Raw genomic sequence first — 17,150 nt, 5'->3', positions numbered from 1 at the left:
AGAGATAAAGCTGTCGAAATAAATCATTGCATGTGTCGGAGCAGATCAGCGAAGGAGTCGGTGGAATCTGAAACGTGTTGCGCCTCAGATGCTCATAAACTGGTAAATGAGACTCGAGAGGGAATGCCAGTCTGAGTTAGACTGGAGGAGAGCAAAGCCTTTCTGCGATAGAAGGCTGGAACTTGAGGGGTTTGGGTTGATACTGCAACATCCAATGACTCTTTTTTCTTATTAAAGACATTGTTTCAGCCTACATCTTGGACTGCATTCAAAAGTTTGGCCATTTACATGATTGAATTTCTTTCTCTGTTCAAGACAACAGAAGTGGCATGACAGGAAGAAATAAACAAGTTGTCTTTTTGACATATGCAAAATCAACAACATGACAAAAGACAGTGGAATTTCAGTGTCTTTTGTCTGGGCCCGTGTACTGTTGGTTTTGTTAAGGGTTGAACTGTGGGTGTATGATACGTTGAGTGAGAATGACAGAGCATGTCTGAGAGCTGCGAGATGTTCTTCAAGGCAGCCACCTTCACTACACAGCGCTGAAGGAAACCCCGCGAGCTGAGTCACTGCCGCATCATGCAGAAAATCGTTCTGTCAGGGTGGTGACCAGCCAGATGGGACACAGCTTATGAGCCGTTGAAGGTGATGCCGTACACTTCTTCCAGTCCTGTAAGAGGCGCTGTATATCTCTGTATCTTCCTGCAAACAATGAAGAAGAAGACACAGCTTGCGTTTGCGTGTTCCGTCTGTTTTATTTTCGGGTTAAATTGTGGCTGCGTGACAGCTTTGTTAGCTTTGTCATGATAGCAGGAAGTGCAACCAGTATGATGAGCTATGAGGATGAATCAAGAGTATTTATATTCGTATTTATTTTTACAGTGGATGTAGTCACACAGAGAGACCGATCAAGGTGGATCAGTCATCTCATCACTGCCTCCCTGATGAGGTGTTCTGGCCATCTCCCACTAGGAGGATGTCATGGGGCCGAGCCACGACACACTTTAGTTTTTATTAAAGGTTAAAGTCATTTACCACCATCCACAGCACTTGGTTTACCAAGGCTTATAGTTCACGCCAGTGGACAACTTTAGGAGAAATTGTGTTAGAAATTTTAAAAGTAATTGTTCCTGACTTGAGCAAAATAAGTGATTTATTTCTTAACAAATCGCAATAGTCAGCAGCTGAGGTGATGATAAAGGATGTAAGGAGGAAATGATACAAGTGAAATTCAAGTCAAACTAAAAAAAAACAAAACAAAAATTGTGAATTTCCTTTCCTCTTAATTCCTCTCTCAGGAATGTACTGCTTTTTTGCAACCTGAGTTGTCTCTCATGCCAAGTTTATTTTCATATTTTAATTGTGGCACTCAGTTGCTAAGAGCCTTACAATAGGTGTTGGATAATCTGTGAGGTTATGGCTCTGTTATACAGAGCAGGTGATGTGTGACAAAAGGGTGTCGGCAAGGATGAAAGGGAAAGTGTCCAGACGGGTGGTGAGCCCATCAATGTTGTATGGTTTGGAAACAGTGGCACCGAGGAGAAGACAGGAGGCAGAGCTGGAGGTAGCAGAGATGAAGATGCTGAGCTTCTCTCTGGGAGTGAGCAGGATGATGATAGAATCAGAGGGACAGCACATGTGCTCAGGTGTTTAGGAGACAAAGAGAGGCTAGATGGAGATGGATAGGACATGTACAGAGGAGAGAGAGCCAGTACATTGGTTGGAAGATGTTGAGGTTGGATCTGCCAGGCAGAAGGTGGAGAGGAAGGTCAAAGAGGAGATTGTGGTGAAGGAGAACATGAGGTTTGTAGGTTTGAGAGAAGAGGATGCAGAGGACAGGGTCAGATGGAGCAAGGTGATCTGCTGTAGCGACCTCTCCAGGAGAGAAGAAAAAGAAGATATAGAGCCAAGTCATGTGTGAGTTAAGGTTGTTTACGCAGAGCCATCAGCTGTCAACACATGGCTGCGTGATTCTGGAACAGCTTGTGGATAAGTGTGTGAGAGGAGATCCAAGGACGACCGCATGGTTGGTCTTCAGTCGCGCAAGGCAGAAGGGCAACACCATTCAAGTGACTCCGTGATGTGGAGTATTTTCTCTGTAATTATCTCACAGAGGATGCTTAATGACTAACCTGCACACAACAGCCTATTGTGTATTAGTGTGTGTGTTCACTTGTTTTGCCGTGCGTGTCAATAATGAGGCTTAAGTGGATCAGCAAGTTGTAATGGCGTTTGTTAGTGATGAGTGGAACTTAAATGTCGCAGTGACTCACTTGATTGAGTCTGTGTTGTGACAGAAAACCGTAACCTCCGAGTATCTTGGGATGACGGCAGAATGATCTCTTTGAAGATTTATGGCGTCATTGTGGAGCCGTCGATGTTCATTAGCTTAAGAGTCATTGTTTAATTGCACATAAAAATGTCCCAGAGATGCTCAGTCTTCACAACACAAAGCCCGTTGATTCCCTCTGGCTCCCGCTGAGTTCGTCTCCTCTGCAAGCTTTGGAGAAACTCTGTGTGATGTATTAGCTGGAGTTGTCCTCTTTGGATGAGTCTCTGGTGGAATCATCTCACACGCATTATATCGAGGTCTTGTCTCTGTGGGTGCTTCCAGTTTCCACTTGGTAACAGCAACAGTGGCACTTTTCCGTGCTAGTTTGGAAAGTTTTTTGACAACTTCACTCACACAAGCGTTTCGTTTTCTGTGTCTCTATATTCCTTGATATGCTTTTGCAAACTGACCTTTGAAGTCGTGCTTTTAAAAAAAGTCCTCTGTATTTTGTTCTGCGCTAGTGACAGAATTTGAGATGATGCTCCTGGGTTTTCTTTTATCTGTGCCCAAATTATGATCACGGTTTTACTATAGAAACTGAAGGAATGAATGAAGTTGCTCCTATTGTATTTTTGCGAATTTATTTCTATTTGTTCATTCTAAAACTGACTTCACATTGTTTTATTTACTTATTGGTATTTCTGTTGAAGGTTATTTTAGTGGTTTTCTAATCCCATCTCTGCGTCACACTCTCCAGATTGGTAGCGTCTTGGTTTTCATCCTCACTGTTCCACTGTTGATGCAGTTTATGATCTTCAATTTAGGATTACAGTTTAAGTGTGAACTGCTCTGTCAGCGCTCATGTCGCAGAGGATGCACTAGCTGGGCCTGCAGAGCTGCAAGCAGGGGAAGTTGAGGCTGTGGAGTTCATTGTGTGCCTTGGGATAATGAGATTGAAATCGGCCTCTGAAATGGAAGTTGGTGGAGAGCGTGCTTGGTGACTCCTTGCTCCGGCTCTAACATAGCAAATAATAGAGGTCTGCTAAAGAGAAGTGGGACCTGATTTGATCACTGACTTGAAGTGAGGTACTTGAAACAGTTTTTTATGTCTTTAATATTTTGCCTTTGCTACAAACCATACATCCACTCTTGGTGGAAATTGCTGCATATATCTCTCTCTTTTCCTCATCGGAAGGATCATGTGGTTTCTGATAGCTGTGTTCACTACATTGAAAGTCAAGCTAGAGGTGTTCAACTGGAATATCAGTAAACAGCTGAACACAGTTAACGTAGTGGCCAGATGGTAATAGATCATGTTTAATTTAGTTGAGGTCTCATGTAACATTAATGTCCACATTACTCTCATGAGTTTGGTGGAAGTGTAATTATATCATGAACCATGTGTATCTTGTCAGTCAAAGTCGCACACGGCTGATGTGAATGGATATTTTATGTTGGTAGGTGGGGTTTGCTAAAGTTTGTGTAATTTAAAAAAAATGGAAAAAAAATACGGCTACATCCACAGGGAACCGCACATTTTTCTATAGAAACATTTTCCGCGTTGGTTTCTATAAAGCGCTCCGTATAAACGAAGCTGTTCCCGCCGTCCACACGGATTCACTGGAAACGGTTCAGAACTATGTAGTACATATGCCAGGACTGTAGAGGCGCTGTTATGCTCTAGCAACAAATAAGAAGGCGGCACAGCGTGTGCGCACTTGAAGCTTTGATTGGAGTCAACACTGAATTGCCGACCACGTCTGAAAACTCATCTGGACAGAGCCGTGGTTTGTACTAATAAAACCAACTCCAACTCAGAATCTTTTCAATGTCTTTATTGATTGATTATTCTTGTCTTGCATGGGCAACGCTGCGCATCGCCATTACACCGTTGGCTTCTCTCACCAACTTCCGCAAATCACATTTATTGCTTGGGTTACAGTGCATTATCATCGTGGGGGTTTTTAGTGTGAAATCACGTACGATAAGTCATCGCACATTCCCAATATTGATGTTAAATTTTATAAAAAAAAAAAAAAAAAAACACGATTTTTCATTCCTGTCTCTTCCCACCAGGTGAACACTGCGATGCATGAAGCCAAGCTGGTGGAGGAGTGCGATGAGCTGGTGGAGATCATCCGTCAGAGGAAGCAAGTCATCGCTGTAAAAATCAAAGAGTCAAAGGTAAAAAATACACTTCATAAGTAAAACCTCCTCGAGGAAGGGGGAGGGACAAGAGACTTCATTTTCATTTTGCTCTTCACAACTTTACTCTCCGCAAGGTTCATTTGACTGTGTAATCGTTGGTGAAAAGGGGGGAAAGAGAGTTGTCACAGAAGATCAAGTGAAAGTTACGGTATATGCAGTGCAGTGATGCTGAACCGTTGTGTGGCGCGAACTACCTGCTAGCAATAAGTTGGACTTTGAATCTGTCAAGGAGGCGATAAACAGACTTGTATTCATGCTGCAGGAAGATGTAGCATGAGCTTGTTTGTATCCAGAGCGATAGGCTAGACCGACGCCGTGAGAAACTAAAAATAAAACTGGAGAGAGTCAGAGATAACAACTCACCTGTCTGAGCTTAATACTACAGCTGAGGGAGGCCACAGCTTTCTGTCCAGACATCTGCGAGTCTGTGCGCAGGTATGTGGGTGGTAAGTCCCCCCGGAGCTTTCTAGACACAGAGACTAGCTCCAAATCTCCCAGAGGTGAAGGTTTTAAGTGCTCTCGGAAGATCCTCCAGGGCAGGAAAAGAGCTTCGCAGAGAGATGAAAGATTTCTCAGCCCAGGGACCAAACATGTGCGCACGCTGCCGTGAGAGTGTGTGTGAATAGGAGAGCAAGTGAGTGCATCAGCACTGATTGCAGCTTGTTCTCTGGAGAGTCTGGGTCAGTGAAAGGGAGTCTAGCGGAGGGCAGAGCTGTGAAATGCAGACGACACCGCGAGAGGCCAGTCATGAAGAAGCACCTTGAAAACCCCGGCCGGGCGAATGCTAAATAACTGAACCTGGGTTTGGGCTCTTGATTCATATTTGCCTCAGCACCAAGAGTGAAGTCTCTCTTGAGCATATAATTTAATATTATATATCGGTCCAACTTACTTAACTTCTCTTCAAATAATACTTGAGTTGAGTAATGTAATATATTATTAATCATAATTAGTTGTTATTATTGATTTAAATATGCTATTTAAGCATTTTATTCACATTACAACAAATATTTATATATATGAATTCAGTTAGATGTCCTTTATTTTGTGTCTCCGTATGATGTAAAGCCACCTGGATGCTATGCTATACACCAAGAATCACTCCACCAATGTAATGTAGTAACAATATTTAAACATGAGAACAATTTCTACTCAGCAATATGAAACAATATCACAGTGCACTATTACAACAAAGCAAATTATTTCAAATAGATGTAGTCATGAAATCTCAGAGCCTTTTGCTGTTGCTAGCTTGGTGGCTAATGCTACAAACAGACGCCGCCAGCCTCAGTGAAAGTTGCCACCCACACCAACCAGTTTTGCAAGTATTTTTGCTACATTTACTCAATTTCAGGGTGTAAATCCCCCAGTTCTCCTCTGTTCCATGTCATACTGTCAAACCAAGCAAGCTGTTTCAGCACAGGCCTCTCTTAAAATCTGACGCATTTTTTGTCATTACAAGCAAAAAAAAGAGTTTGTCATCGATTGTTTTAGGTAAACAAAAGCGGCACGTACGTCGACTGCTGTTGTTTCGACTGACAGAGCAAACACCTCAGAGAAATGGAAGTGGCTGCATTAGAGTGAGATAATCCCTCAGCTGCAATCAGCGTGAGAGCAGTCGAAGTGGCCTTCGCTCTGGCGCTGCTCTGTTTATATCCTGAACTGCTCCGTCATTCTCGGTCTGCCCACACAGGAGTCGCCTTGTGAGTGTCCGTGGCTTCTTCTCATCATTCTCTTCACTGATGTATTCACCTGTGGAAAGCTCAATCAAGCAAGATGTGAAAGATGGCTGCCGCTCTGCTCACTTTGTTTCAAGACTCTCACAAAATGCTTCTTTCACTTGAAGAGCTGCAGCTGATCATCCGGGCTAGACTGTTGCTGAAAAATGTATTCTCTGGTGATTTAGCACACACCTGGGCAAAGTGTGGCCCGGGGGCCATATGTGGCCATAATTGATTTATATTCAAATTAAGTGCATATAAAATGAAATATTTTAATAGGTTTCATGTCATGTTTACACTTACATTACATTACATTTAATCTTCTTATCATCATATTGTCATTGTTGCTTAAGTATATATTTTGACAGATTTTTTGTAGTCATCACTGTCTTTCTTTTGGCATGTTGGCCCCTCACAACCGTTTCTAATGTGGCCCTTAAGGAAATTTAATCGCCCACCTCAGATTTAGCAAATCTCATTTCAGCAAAGAACATTTTTGTTCAAACTTCTCAATAACTTATTAGCTCACTAATTGGCATTTAATGTGGTTAGATTTGGAATGTTTTTCACTCGGAAACATCTGTGTCCACAGCTGCTCGACTGTGCGAGGAAAAACTTCTCTTTCAGTTCATTAAACACGACTCTTCCGTCAGAGGCAACTGGGCCAGAACAGTTAGCTACACATTGTTGAAGGAATTCATTCGAGCGTTTGTCTGTCTGGTTCACGTCTGAGTGTCTCATGACCCGTATGATTTGTGTAAATGCAAAAATCACCATCTGTGTTTTGGTTAATGCAATATGGGTTTTGGTGACCTTCATTAAATCCTGTTGCAAATTGTGATGCTTCTGAAACCTGATTAAACAACAAACCTGACCTCATTTGAAATGTTTATTTAAATTGTTAATGTCAGAGAATAGTAATGCTCGAGCAAAAATAAATAATCATGAGAAGGATTCAAGGACATTGGTCACAGTATAAAGTAATACAGACCGTGGTAAGGTGTGATCTGGGGCCCATACAGTATGTGTCTCAGCTGCTACTTTGTTATGCGGATTTTCTTCTTTTCTTAGCTATTCTGTCTTGAACTGGGGCCCTGGAAATAAGTCAAATAAAGTTCATGGATTAGGAAAACATCCGTGACAGTTGTCTGCTGGTGAATTTTAAAAGTTGTTATTGTCAACAGGTAATATTTTGCATGCTGCACTACACTCACTTTACATGACTTTAGGTGACATTTCAGAACAGTTTGACGTTGTTCTGTTTGACTAGAGTTCTGTTTAAGCTGCTCCGGATGCTCACATGGCTTTTAATTGACTAAGTGGATTTGTTCAGTTGGGTGATTACCAGAGAAAATTGCTGCTTTGGACAAAACAAGCTGCTTTATATCAAGAAGGAACGATGTAAGATACCATCAGATTTGGAGAAACAAATTAATAACTTCCTGTGGTGATATCTGACTGTAAAATGTAGGTTCGATCAGATTGTGCCATTTAAAAAGAGAGAATTAAATCTTTAAATTTGCTTGGAATTCGTCCACCATTTTTTAAAGAATATCTTACATATTACTAAAAAAAAAAACTGCGGTGCTGTAATGTAAACATTTTATAAATAGAGCTGGGAGTTTTGTTCCTTCATTTCCGGAAAGAACCGGAACAAAAGTTCTTATCTGGGACACATTCTGTCTGAAAAACTCTTCTCATCATTTATCTATCGTTGCAGGAATTGAACTCGACTTCACCTCACGTGGGCGTCAAACTGATTACAACTTATAGCTGGGGCGTAAAAGCTGTTTCCAAATTGTGGAAGGATGGTTTCACTATACATGGAAAAGCCTCTGAATAAAGCTGTTGCGTGCTTAGGAAGTTGTAAAAGTAATTTTCAAATGGAACAGAGAGCTGTTAACTTTAATATGTACTGTGTAAAGGGATATTTGTAAGATTCACCACCTTTCATGTAGGGACATCACTCCACAGCAGGGCCGATACTTGAACTAGAAATGTAACACTGAACGTTGACCCGCTGCTGTTTGTCTTCCAGGTGATGAAGCTTCGGAAATTGGCCCAGCAGATTGCGAATTGCCGCCAATGTCTGGAACGCTCCAGCGCCCTCATCACACAAGCCGAGCAGAGTCTGAAAGAGAACGACCACGCCCGCTTTCTCCAGACGGCTCGGAACGTCGCTGAGCGGTGAGTGATTGGCGTTCTAGCGAGTCGCCCAGTGAGTTGGATGACTTTGAAATAAACCCTTTCTTTTATTTATTTAATTTTTTTCAACCAAATATTCCACATGAAAACTGTCCTCCATCCTTGGTCTCAAAAGAGATTTCCTCAATAATGATTGCTGGTTTCCTGCCACGGTCCAAAACCATGGAGGTTAATGTTCTAAATTGTGTGTTGTGTGTCCTGTAAGCAACTGGTGTCCTCTGCCTCTCCCCCTATGAAGCTGGGATGGGCTTCAGGAAATGGTAGTAGCACTGCCAAAACGTCAGCTTCTGCTGCAGAGCCAACATCATCCAATTTGAATAGTGCTTCCTGACTGCCACCATTGAGTACTTCGTTCTTTGACACATATTTCTTGCTTCGCTGGGGTTTGGTACCGGTACCCGCCACTTTGGTTTGGAGGCGGAGACTCTGGAAAGGTCAGCAATCCATCACTGTGCACATACAGACGGTCACAAACCCACTCACACTCGCAGGCAGTTTGATGTGGCGTCCGTATGTTTATGGATGGTAGGAAAACATGGTGCCTGTAGAATGTCCACACAAGTTCAGGGGCCCAGGTTCACCCTAAACCCAAGGTTTACATTTTAGCACCACGCAAGGGAAGAAAAGAACAATGAGCAAACAAAATCAGTGCTGGCACCGTGTGAGCAATGGTATTTGTAAGCACCCGTGCGAGCAGGGTGGGCCGCATGTCATGAGCTCATGCCACAAAATGCCGAAAAGGTCCCTTACTAACAGTATATGGTGAGAGCCAAGTATATTTTGGAAGAAGAAAACAGTCTTTTTTTTCTCCGCAGCAACAGAACACAAAGGAATTCTGTCATTGTTATTCTGTCAGTGTTCATCATGATATTACTGCAGGACCGGAGGACCAGGTTACAAAAGACTGGTGTCATGATAACAGGTTTTGAAGGAGAGTGAAAATATTAATGCCAAGACACATCAGATCAGACCTGGGAACAGTGTGGCTCTGGACTGCCTCTGACAGCCCTGTTTACTGGGACACTATTGCCGAAAGATAAGGTACCAATAGATTGAACAATTCTCATCCGTTGTTCGTTTACCTCCTTCAGCCAAGGTAATAACCGCTTCTCTCCTACTGCTCAAAGCAACCACTACAAATAGTTTTAGGGTAATAGTTGGGAAAGACTGAGAAGTTTTTGCTGTGGCAGAAAACTCTCCTGCTGTGTCGCCCTGCCAGCTCTGTGGTTCCTCCTGGCTCCTGACACAAACGCTTGACTGATCCTTCATGGTGAACTTTCCACAAGCTCACCAGGTGCCCTATTTTCGTGCTTCAATCCATTACCTTTTCCATCACCTCATACGTAAAAGCCCTCATAGGTTGCAGCAGAAGATGTTGTCTGTCTGTACAGGCCGTCGGTCGTAAACACAACGTCCTTTTGAAACCGAGACTTTGAGACATAAGATGAGCCTTTCGTTCGCCGTTCTTTTCACCGTCTTCCCATGATTACTCTCCCTGACATTTCTCTCATTGGAATTCTCGCCAGGGTTGCCATGGCAACGGCCTCCTCGCAGGTTCTCATTCCAGATGTCAACCTGAATGAAGCGTTTGACAACTTTGCCCTGGACTTTTCCCGGGAGAAGAAGATCCTGGAAGGACTGGATTACTTAACAGGTGAGACTGTTGGGCTTTTATTTTTGGGGGGTTTGATTATTTACGCAGTTGAAATGTGGCATTGTTCATTCATGTATTGCTTTTAAATCGACTGCCCCAATTTTGTCGAATATATATTCAATATATGCATGTATTTATATAAAATATTTGATGCTGATTTAAATTTGTTATATGACGTTAATAGTTCACTGCATCTATTTAAGCTTTAAAAACATTTATTGCAATTGTTTATTGAACAAGTCACAGTCATATTTCTGATGAAAGTTGAAACTTGAATGTTAAACCTACCAAGTGTTGAAGAGTCTGAGACAGAATCAAACTAAGTCTTTGGTTTACATGAAGCTGCTCTTCTTCCTCAAAAACCATTGATAATTCCCTCATTATTCACTGATGTTACTGCTACTTCCAGCGCTTCACTGCGCAGCGCACGAGTGTTTGGTTCCTTCAGTGATGTACTGAGATGGCGACTCTGTTTGACCAACTGATGTGAACCATGTCAGTATCACAATGTGTTTGATGATAGTACATGGAATCAAAATTTTGGTTTTGCACATGCAATGCAACAATGCGAGTATTTCTTCTATCTAATTATTATTATCAGTTTTGGTTGATGTCGGTGTCACTGGCACTTGAAGTCAGTTTGTTTTAGTATTTAAAGCCTGTGCCAATCGCTGTGCTGTCAGATCACCATTTCTCACTGTTTCCCCTCGATTTGAGCCTTTTTTTAGCATCCACACTATGCCTTGCCAACAAACAACGACAAAAGTGGTTTTCCCTCGCAGTTGATTTTACTGTGATCATCTCTCCAATAGAGAGACACAGACCACAGCCCCAGTATTTCATACCACTGTGTTGAAGTGCAGAACAGCTTGTCAACATGGCTTCTCTTACGCAGTGATCAGCATTGCCCATGCTCTTTGTTTACATTATGAATAACGTGGCTGTGTTCTCCCCATGTAGCTCCTAATCCTCCATCAATACGAGACGAGCTGTGCACGGCCTCACATGACACCATCACTGTGCACTGGACGTCCGAGGACGAGTTCAGCGTCACCTCTTACGAACTGCAGTACACCATTTACACTGGCCAGACCAATTTCATCAGTAAGTATTGTGACTCACACTTCATTATCCTGGGTCTGCCTCCCAGTTGGCAAACATGTAAAACTTCAACTCTGAGCTCATGTTGGGAGCCAATAGCATGGAATATTTCTAGTGTTGGTTATGCACGGTGGAGCCATGTATAGTTTCTCAGTCCCAAGTGAGGTTCCGATCCACTCCTGTGGACCTTTCTGAGCCAAGCTAAACCTTTCTCACATTTGAGGTTCGCGTTCCTTCGCAGATCTTCCTCTGATCATGGTGCCATTAAAAGTCTTCAGAGCTTTAAGAACCAACCGGTCGTCCACCTGTGCAAACAGGCCCTGATGAGCGAAGAGGGTTGCATGACTTCAGCCTGATTATCCGTCCGCCTGGAAGTGAAGGCGTAGACAGTTGACAATGGAGGAGAGCAAAGGTGGAGCGGGTGAAATCGGAGTAGATAATAGCCATGTATGGGGAGGTGAAAATCACTGCTCAGTGACACAAGGATGAAATGATTAATGCACTTAATGGTGGTCACTCGAGCGTAGACTCCCTCTTTCTTCGCTCCACTCTGCTCATTCTCTCTCTCTCCGTTTACGTTGACATTTTTTCCACCTGAAAATGCAGCTCAAGTGGCCCAGACTTTGGAAACATCAGGATCCTTTTCAGTGCGAGAGACTAAGTGACTCAGATATTCCAGCGCGTACTGCCACAGGCTCCTCAGAGATTCACAGTCGAAACCGAGATCCATTTAACTGGCAGTGCCACTTGAGTTTTTACCATTGCGTTTCCTCCAACTCTCCAAGTGGCTAAATGGTCCCACAAGAGCATCCTGCTCACTTTCGCTCTGCCGGTGAACAGGGTTGCAGTGTTGTGGTGAACCTTGTGAGTGCAGGCAGAGCTGCTGAATATAGAATCAGCCACTGGAGATGACTAGATCACTGTTGATCTCTGGAGTATTAAAAAGAGTTTCGCACCTTTAAAAAAAAGTTATTCCAACCATGCTAACTTGTGGTTGTCAACACACTGCACACATCCATTTTCATCATCTTTTGTGATCGCGCATCACAAAACATCAGTGGAACAAAATGCGAAACACATCTTGGAAGTGGACGGGATGCTGGTGGTGTGGGGTGTTATTTTAATGGAGACATCCTGAAAGACAAATTCAGAATTAATCACAATAGCACAACTGCCACTCTCCATACAAAGGTGAAAGTCATGCTAGCTGCTGGGACACCTAAAGGAAGGACCAGGAGAGGATGGCGGACGAAGGAAGCGAGACTTATTTCTATCAGTCGCCAGCACACAGTTACCATGTGTGATTGATGGGACCCTCTGTTCTCTGAGCTGATGATCGGGACAGTATCACTCTTAACACTCCTCAGACTGTGTGGATTATGTTACAGGATCATCTTCTAAGAGATCAGATAATCCAGCAAGGGCCACATTGGCACAGAAACAGCCCAAATATTGTTATACTCATCTTTTAGCAAGAAACATTTGCCTTCTTGTTCTGCTCCAATCATTTTCACCTTCATACTTTATTTACAAAACAGCCGACGTGGAATGTGCAGAGGATAAAAACAATATTTGTGAGTGGATGATCTTGGGGCCAGTACTGATGCCAATTTTAAATGGTGAGAATTTAGCTGAGAGTAGAGCGTCAAAGCAGCTTCCTTGGTGCCAAAAATAAAAATGAATTATTGCCAAACTTTATATTGTACACTGAAGCCAGAATGTGTGTAAACATGGGAAACACTCTGATCCCTGTATGGCTGCAACAGCTAGTGTAATAGTCGACTGTAGTCTTTCACACTGACGGGTTCACAAGTCGACTAGTCGTGACGTCGTGAAAGTGTGTAAACAAAGAAATAAATAAATGTTTTACTCAGATTAGTGACCTCAGTATTCTACGTTGTATATTCATATATGCACTACTGGGTTTTTTAAAATTCCTGTTATGAATCAAATTTAGTTTCTGTTATTAGCACAGGAAATTGCAGGACTCTTCTTGATGTAAATGTGGAATTTAAAATCAATCATTTAAAATTTTCTTCAATGATTCACATCTTTCAATGAAGGCCAATAGAATTTTGTTTTATGTTTTATTATTTAGTGTTATACTGTTAAATACTGGCTTTGTTAACTCGACATTCTTTCATCTAGTTGCCAGTAAATGGCATTTAAAAAACAAACAAACTAGGTCCTCCTCTATTATGACAAAGCATTGTCAGGTAAAAAAACTGCTGGAGGGATGATTTCTCTGGGAAAATACTCCAGGCTGTTGTTTGAAAGAAAGTAGGTGAATGAGATTTTGGTAGGAGACGAAAATAAACAATGACAGAGAAAGCATTTAAACACTTAGACACACACAAACACGGATTCCTTCCGTTAGATTTACATTGCATCAGCGATTTTTTTTTTTCCTCCTGTCAATGATTCCCTCTTATCTGCCGACAGACACATATGCAGTGTAGCAGCATTTGATGTCAGGGAGACGAGATGTTGCTTATTTTTATTTTTCTGCAATGCCACATTTTCCTTTGGCTGGCTTTGAAGTGGGAGTATTCCGTAGAGCACCAGAGATAATGTCGGCAATCCATTTTTCATTGGTAACACTAGTGATTGCACATTTCTGTGTACTGACCTAATTTCAATTTGCCAAAAAAAGAGGTGCAACGAAAGATCAAAAGATTTAAAAGTGGAAACCAGCAGGAGTTGTTTCTGCCCTATTTTCTCTGTGTTTTTTCCAAGTGCCACTTGGTTTTGTTGTATTGTAAATTTCAACTGAAAAGAGTTGAATGACTCGCCTTGTTCAGTGGAATGCATCCCTAATATATATATTACATATATATATATATATATATATATTTGGGTTGGGATTCGATTAAAAAATAATTCGATTAAAAAAATAATCTAGTTAATTAGTGAATTTTTGATCATCTTAATTAATCACATTTTAATGGAATAAGAATATTTGCCACAAGATTTGAATGAATTTGGTATATTAGTGAATGAAATGATGGACCCATACATACATTTAAACAACAAAATATTGTTTATTTTGCATCAGTTTGACAATAGCACAACAAATCACGATGGTGGCCATATTCAAGTTTAACTTTTTAGTTCAATAAGGTTGCTAAAGCGCTTCAAAAGCAAACAGATGCTTTTGTTTGCTTTTGTTCAGGGATGATTCCTCCATGTTTGTTGTTGTTGTTCTCATCCTAGCTGCCACGTGTCTCGTGCATCAGTGTGATCAGTGGAGCAGGAACTCCTGCACTGACAAAGGTTCCCTGTGCTTCCCTGTTGTGTTGTTTCATTTTTGAGTACTCTACTACCTTCTAGTTGATTGAAAGAAATCCCTGTTTTAAAACCTGTAAGTTGCTTGCATGTTTGCTATTTAATGAATAGTGCTCCAAAACCGCGTGTGACACTTTCCTAACAGTCATCAAACTGAACTTTAAAGGCTATTTTGCTCATTCATTCTTAAGGCCGTGTCACTTTTAAATCCGGCTTATTTGCGTCCCCTGGAGTATTTATATTTACAAGCAGACACTCAGCTATTTCTTTATGCATGCCAGCCTCAATAATTCACAACCATGCCTCATAATTAGAAACTGCTTCGTTCTCGGTCTGAAACCAAACGTGATGGAAGATTTCATGGCTTCAATCTCCGAGTCCAGTTGACTCAGTTTACTGGCCAAGTGAGAGCACCTGGATGATTAAGAATCTTCGCGAATGTGCCCTGAATTTAATCAGAAAAATAATGCATCACATCCTTTAAATCAAATGCGATAAGATTTGAAACTGAAATGCTGACGTTGGCCTGTCAGAGGTCTTTTTAATTTGTAATGCCAAGCGAAGAGATCATGATGCATCTGGCCTCCAAGGTCCAACGTGTTAGAACAAAGCAGGTTGAAACCTGGATTTTTCCAGGCTCATAATGGTAGCTCATGTTTCAGGACAATTCATAGTTGTTGTTTTTTTTGTCTGTGGGAGGAAATCGGAGCACCTGATGAAACCCATGCTCCACACAGAAGGACCCAGTTTTACGCCGGGGATGCCTCCAGCTAAATGCAACTACAATGCATTTTTAAATACGCATTGTTAAACAGCTCCGCCTCACTAGTCAGAATCGTAATTTACAGTTCTTCCTTCTTCGTACGACCAGCGTCACCAGTTTGGAGTGTGACCCTGCTGCTGCTCAGATATTGACTCGAGAAGTAAAAATAGCTGTGGTGGTGTGGGCATAGCTATACGTCCTAGCATGAGCAGATATGACATGGTGGCTCCCCATGGCCTACTTTACAAAGACTTCCTTGTCAGAGTTTGTCTGTGCCGCTCGTGTATTGATTCGACATAATGAGTGAATCAAAACAATATTCATGCAAATCGAGTCGGATGGATCGCTGTAGTGGAAAATTGGTGTATAACTCCCCACGTATGCATTCATCTCATTTGTGGTACTTTGAGCTGCATCCCGGCCTTGACGTGTTTTTTCCTTGCCCCTCTAGGTTTGTACAACTCAGCAGACAGCTGGATGATTGTGCCCAACATCAAGCAGAACCACTACACGGTGCACGGCTTACAGAGCGGCACCCGTTACATCTTCTTTGTCAAGGCCATCAACCAGGCAGGGAGCCGCAACAGTGAACCCGCCCGCCTCAAAACCAACAGTAAGCACTTGTGACGCCACTGCTTTCAATCTTGACGTGCTTTTTAATGCAAACTGGTTTAATCGGGATGTGAAATTACACCTGAGCAAATGCTGTGAGTGAGCAGAAGTAGACGTGTGTTCAACCCTGGTGGGTACGTTGGTCCCGAGCACAATGAAGTGGGAAACTCGGAGAGAAATTATTGCTTACTTTATGTGGTGTGTCTCATATAACAGATATCAGACTTGGGCAAATGGGAGCTTCATGAGGTCGCAGAAAAATACCACAAATTAACATTATACTTTTTAAAAGTAATGCTCTTTTTCATGGTATTTCTTGTCCCTCAAAATAAATTGTCAAAATATATTCTGAAAAAAAAACTGCCTTTTTGTAAAGTTCCTTTATATCATGTGTTGCCAGATATTCGCCTCTGAAAAGATATACATTATTTATGATTCATCTAAAGAATATTTAAGGAAAATGTACTGTAATTTTCCGACTAAAAGCCGACACAATCTGAAACTATGATGCAGCACATGTATGACTTTACTTTAACAAGGCAAACAAGCATCATGCCCGCAAGATATTTAAACTTGTCACGCTGGACCAACCAAAGTTACAGCCAATGTATTTACATTAAAGCATCCAATGTGCGTTTTTTGCCTATGTGTTTTACTCCCTGTCGCTTCTCTGATGTTCCCGGAGCTCCGCCTCCATAGCCGGTCTCAGCTACTGCGTCAATCTCCGGGAACAGCGGAGTGTTTGGGGTGGACTGAAGCCACTTTGCCGAGTTGTACGATATGAATTCATACAATATTAAAATTTTGAAAAAGTGCTTAATTATTCGCGCAATTTTTTGCTTTATTTTTGAATTACTGCTTTTTACTCTGATTTGATATTATTCAGTACAAGTAACATCCGACGACCTGCTCGACCTACGTCCACCCGTACTTATGACCATGGCCAGCAGATGCCACCAATGTCTGGCACTGCAGCACGTAGCAGCCCGGCAACGCGTACGACAGTTACGGCAGCACAGTCTCCCAGCATCTCACTCTCACACAGCCATCTACCATCTACCACTAGTGTAGTGCCTATAACCCTCGTGTCGGCTGTTTTGAATGGCATTCGAATTACGACCGGATGGTCGGGACCGATCCTGGTCGTAAGTGGGATGTTATTTGTATTGGATACATATTTTAAACGTTCAGTGCATGTTTTCTGATTTAGCTTACTATTAATCGGTCATTATTGTCTTCTTAGTTTTGTTGTGGTTAAAACGTCCCCAGGGTGCTGGTAGTAGAGATGATGGCAGTCGAGTAAACGCATGCTAGCAGCGCTAAAAT

General features: G+C 42.1%; 1 protein-coding gene across 3 annotated transcripts in view; it reads left to right on the top strand.

The window, feature by feature from the left end:
• The window catches only part of mid2 (midline 2), a 111,031-nt gene that overhangs the window by 78,819 nt on the left and 15,062 nt on the right, over positions 1–17,150 (top strand). For all 3 annotated transcript variants that reach the window (XM_053878302.1, XM_053878303.1, XM_053878300.1), the window contains 5 exons: positions 4,352–4,459; positions 8,243–8,391; positions 9,936–10,063; positions 11,024–11,167; positions 15,664–15,825. In XM_053878302.1, the coding sequence (XP_053734277.1) occupies positions 4,352–4,459; positions 8,243–8,391; positions 9,936–10,063; positions 11,024–11,167; positions 15,664–15,825 (691 nt within the window). The remainder of the gene's footprint in view (positions 1–4,351; positions 4,460–8,242; positions 8,392–9,935; positions 10,064–11,023; positions 11,168–15,663; positions 15,826–17,150) is intronic.

The sequence above is a fragment of the Synchiropus splendidus genome, chromosome 11, assembly GCF_027744825.2.
Source record: "Synchiropus splendidus isolate RoL2022-P1 chromosome 11, RoL_Sspl_1.0, whole genome shotgun sequence".
NCBI classification, from domain to species: Eukaryota; Metazoa; Chordata; class Actinopteri; order Syngnathiformes; family Callionymidae; genus Synchiropus; species Synchiropus splendidus.
This window is presented reverse-complemented; position numbering and strand designations above follow the sequence as displayed.